At 34.2% G+C, this 3,908-nt stretch overlaps 1 protein-coding gene across 2 annotated transcripts; it reads left to right on the top strand.

Annotated features, from left to right (window-relative positions):
- The first annotated feature begins 1,292 nt into the window (after positions 1-1,292).
- Positions 1,293-3,816, top strand: LOC106746603 (phospholipase B1, membrane-associated-like). 2 transcript variants are annotated; one of them, XM_014623360.1, is made up of 4 exons: positions 1,293-1,541; positions 2,294-2,592; positions 3,072-3,250; positions 3,356-3,816. In XM_014623360.1, exons 1-4 carry the CDS (start codon positions 1,350-1,352, stop codon positions 3,505-3,507), a joined length of 822 nt encoding a protein of 273 aa, XP_014478846.1. In that variant the 5' UTR covers positions 1,293-1,349; the 3' UTR covers positions 3,508-3,816. The 2 variants fall into 2 exon arrangements, with proteins under 2 accessions (XP_014478846.1, XP_014478847.1); XM_014623361.1 differs by having other exon boundaries at positions 3,072-3,185; positions 3,356-3,478.
- Positions 3,817-3,908: the final 92 nt, after the last annotated feature.

Below are 3,908 nucleotides of genomic sequence, written 5' to 3' on the forward strand. Positions count from 1 at the left end.
GAGCTAAACATTGCACAAAAAACCGTTTGGAACCATTTAAATGAGGCTGGATTCAAAAAGAAGCTCGATGTGTGGGTGCCACACGAGTTAACGCAAAAAAACATCATGGATCGAATATCCATCTGCGAATCGCTGCTGAATCGCAACAAAATCGATCCATTTCTGAAGCGGATGGTTACTGGTGATGAAAAGTGGGTCAATTACGACAACGCCAAGCGAAAACGATCGTGGCCGATTCGCGATGAGCCGGCGCAAACGGTGGCCAAGCCAGGGTTAACGGTCAAGAAGATTTTGCTGTAAATTTGGTGGGATTGGCAGGAAATTATCTACTATGAGCTGCTCCTCTACGGCAAAACTCTTAATTCGGACCTGTACTGTCAACAATTGAACCGTCTGAAGGAAGCAGTCGCCCAGAAGCGGCCAGCTTTGGCCAATAGGAGAGGAATTGTGTTCCATCAGGATAACTCCAGGCCACACTCATTGATAGTGACTCGCCAGAAGCTCCGGGAGCTTGGTTGGGAGGTTCTTTTGCATCCACCTTATAGTCCGGACCTGGCACCAAGTGATTTCCACCTGTTCCTGTCTGTGGCGAATTTTTTTGCTGGTGAAAAATTCGCCTCAAGAGAAGTTTGTGAAAATCGACTTTCCCAGTTTTTTGCCAATAGGGAGGAGGGTTTCTATGAGAGAGGCATAATGAAATTACCTTCGAAATGGCAACAAGTTATCGAACAAAGCGGTGCATATTTGACCTAAATCGGATCCTTGTATCTATGTTAAATAAGGCCTCCAATTTGATACAAAAATAATGGATTACTTTTTATTAGACCTTATAATTGAGTAATGTGTGGAATTTTTTAAAATATTCGTTGGTATGCAAACTGGGTTTGCGTTCACAAGTTTCACAGTAGAAAACTGTTTGTTTTTTTACTGTATTATTTCCTTTTGGTGAACAAACAAGACATTTTTTCTTTTTCCCTTTCGGCAACTGATTTATTATATGGAGTTTCCTATTTAAACGTTGTTCCTTATCTGTTCCAAAAGGCATGCCATACACATTGTTATTCCGAAAGTTACTTACGAGCTCATTTACTAATAATTTGACAAAATTATAGTGTGACAAAACGTTTTCTNCTTACGAGCTCATTTACTAATAATTTGACAAAATTATAGTGTGACAAAACGCTTTCTCCTTTCCTTTCCTGAGAATCTTGAAAGGCACACTTGGAGTAGAGCGCCGCACATCGGTGGTGCTTGAGAGGCACACTTGGAGCGTTAAAGATTAAATTACAATATATATTTGTGTGTGTGTGTGTGTGTGTGTGTGTGTGTGTGTGCGGCAGTAACTTAAAATGTTCAACATACAGGAATTCAACCACAATTTGATAGGCTATGCTTTGGGAGATTCGTTGACAACTGATGATGCATCGCAACTGAATGTCGCTGAAAGCGGTGCTGCGTCCGATGATATGCTTTATATGGCAAAAGAATTGATCAAAAGAATCAAAAACGACCCTAGGATAGATGTGGAGAATCATTGGAAGGTTTGTTTGTATTCGACAGACTTAGTTATATTTATAAGATGAAAAAGTGGGAATAATGAATAACACATGCTATTGTTTTGTAATCGAACGGATTGCTTTTTTTACAAAACTTTGAATCTCGCTTTCTTCTTTCTAAGCGACAATAAAATTAATACATTTACTGGTTCTTACAAATTTTTCATTAATTTAATAATTTTTCACTCACAATAAGCTGTCGTCTGATTGTATATATCGAAAATAAGGCGTAATCAATTAATAACACTAGTCAACAAGTAAATTTTTCTAGTAACATAATCCAAATATAATGTTTCTTAATAATATTTGTTCACTGAATATAAAAATATCAAAACTCTATAGCATGTACAACTTTTTTGTTATTGAAATATTTAATAGGACCTCATTTTTAATATAAGTATCTACTTTATTTTCCTCCAGTTACTTTTCATCGTAAGGTGGTTTTAAAATATACGTTTTCGCATCATTATTATATCGCGAGATGGTTTAAGAATTTTCTTTCTCACGTCACTTTTACATCTCGAGATGGGTCCACAGGTTTCATATCACTTTTACATCACAAGTTGGGTTTAGTCGCAGCAGCATTTCTATATAAAAATTACAATATTTTGAATATCACACATGAAAAACAAAGTTAACAGGAAAACACAAAATGTAGATTTTGTCACTAAAACCTTATTGACCGGTGTAATTAGTTTCTGGCAATTAAATGTTAATAACAACAATCTGGTTTGCAGTTAATATCAATAATGATCGGAGTTAACGACTTTTGCACCAATATATGTTGGAATTCTTCACCTTCGTCAATTCTCGATAAACACAAAGCAGATTTAATTCAAGTTTTGACGACATTGAGAGAAAATTTGCCACGAACTTTGATATCGTTGATTCCGCCACAACATATGAAAACTTTAGTTGTCAGTCGTAAGGGTAGACCATCTTTTACATGTGACCTTATGACGAATATCGAATGTTCTTGTATGTTTGGCCTTAAATATCAAAGTTTTATACCAAAATATTATAATATCATGAGACGGTAAGTATTTAACTATACAAATAATACTTTTATTAAATAAATTCTTTGAAAAATTCTCTGAATATTTCAATCTTTTAATTTTTAATTCATTTTTTATTTATTTCAAAAATGATAGCAAAATATATATACATGCATCATAGCAAAAGATATATACATGCATCAATTAAAAAATTTAATTACGTTTCAGGTGGCAAGAGTTGGACATGGAAATCTCTNCGAATATCGAATGTTCTTGTATGTTTGGCCTTAGATATCAAAGTTTTATACCAGAATATTATAATATCATGAGACGGTAAGTATTTAACTATACAAATAATACTTTTATTAAATAAATTCTTTGAAAAATTCTCTGAATATTTCAATCTTTTAATTTTTAATTCATTTTTTATTTATTTCAAAAATGATAGCAAAATATATATACATGCATCATAGCAAAAGATATATACATGCATCAATTAAAAAATTTAATTACGTTTCAGGTGGCAAGAGTTGGACATGGAAATCTCTATTTATCCTGAATTCCAGAGGGACGATTTTGCAGTCATAACTCAGGCTATTACATTAGATTTAAGCATACCACTCGCTTCTGATAAGTATGCCGATACGACATATTTCACCATAGATTGTTTTCACTACAGTCAGAAAACTAACGCTCGAAGTAAATTCCATTTCTTTACTTAGGAAATGTGGAAAATTGTATTTAACTACTAGAAATCCTTTAACTAGATTTTGAACAAATAAGTTATCAACGTTTTTTTCATAGTTGCAAACGGTTTGTGGAATAACTTATTGGAACCAGTTGGCGTTAAAACGAAATCCTGGCAAGATCTTTTTGAGAGGTTTCTGTGTCCAACTTCGGAAAGGCCTTACTTGGCCACATTGCAAAATTCTTCGCCGAGGGAGAAAGAGGAATAAATCGTCGCAAATCCGGTTTGGAATTTTTTTGAAAGCATCACATCAGATACAATTGAGTGACAGTTTAGTGCTTGAATGAGTGTTTAATAACTTACATATTGTTTGTGTGAAAAAATTTAAAAACTACCACAACTCAAGTAAACCAGTATTTATTAGCACTTCTACTGAAATTATAGTGGGATTGAATAGTGCGATAGATTTAATTACAATGGAAAGCTCTTCAAAATTTTTAACAAGGAATTGTACGGCATCAAGTTGATTCCTTGATTGTAAAATGCGGAATTACAGATCATTGGTGAACAAGGTATATGTTATATATATTGTTACGCCAGTGTCTTGATGCCTGCGCCTTTAGCGCTCTGAACATACAGCAGATTCTCTTAGCAACGAGTCGTAAACAA

The sequence above is a fragment of the Dinoponera quadriceps genome, unplaced genomic scaffold, assembly GCF_001313825.1.
Source record: "Dinoponera quadriceps isolate SergipeBrazil2010 unplaced genomic scaffold, ASM131382v1 scaffold2019, whole genome shotgun sequence".
Classification (NCBI taxonomy): Eukaryota; Metazoa; Arthropoda; class Insecta; order Hymenoptera; family Formicidae; genus Dinoponera; species Dinoponera quadriceps.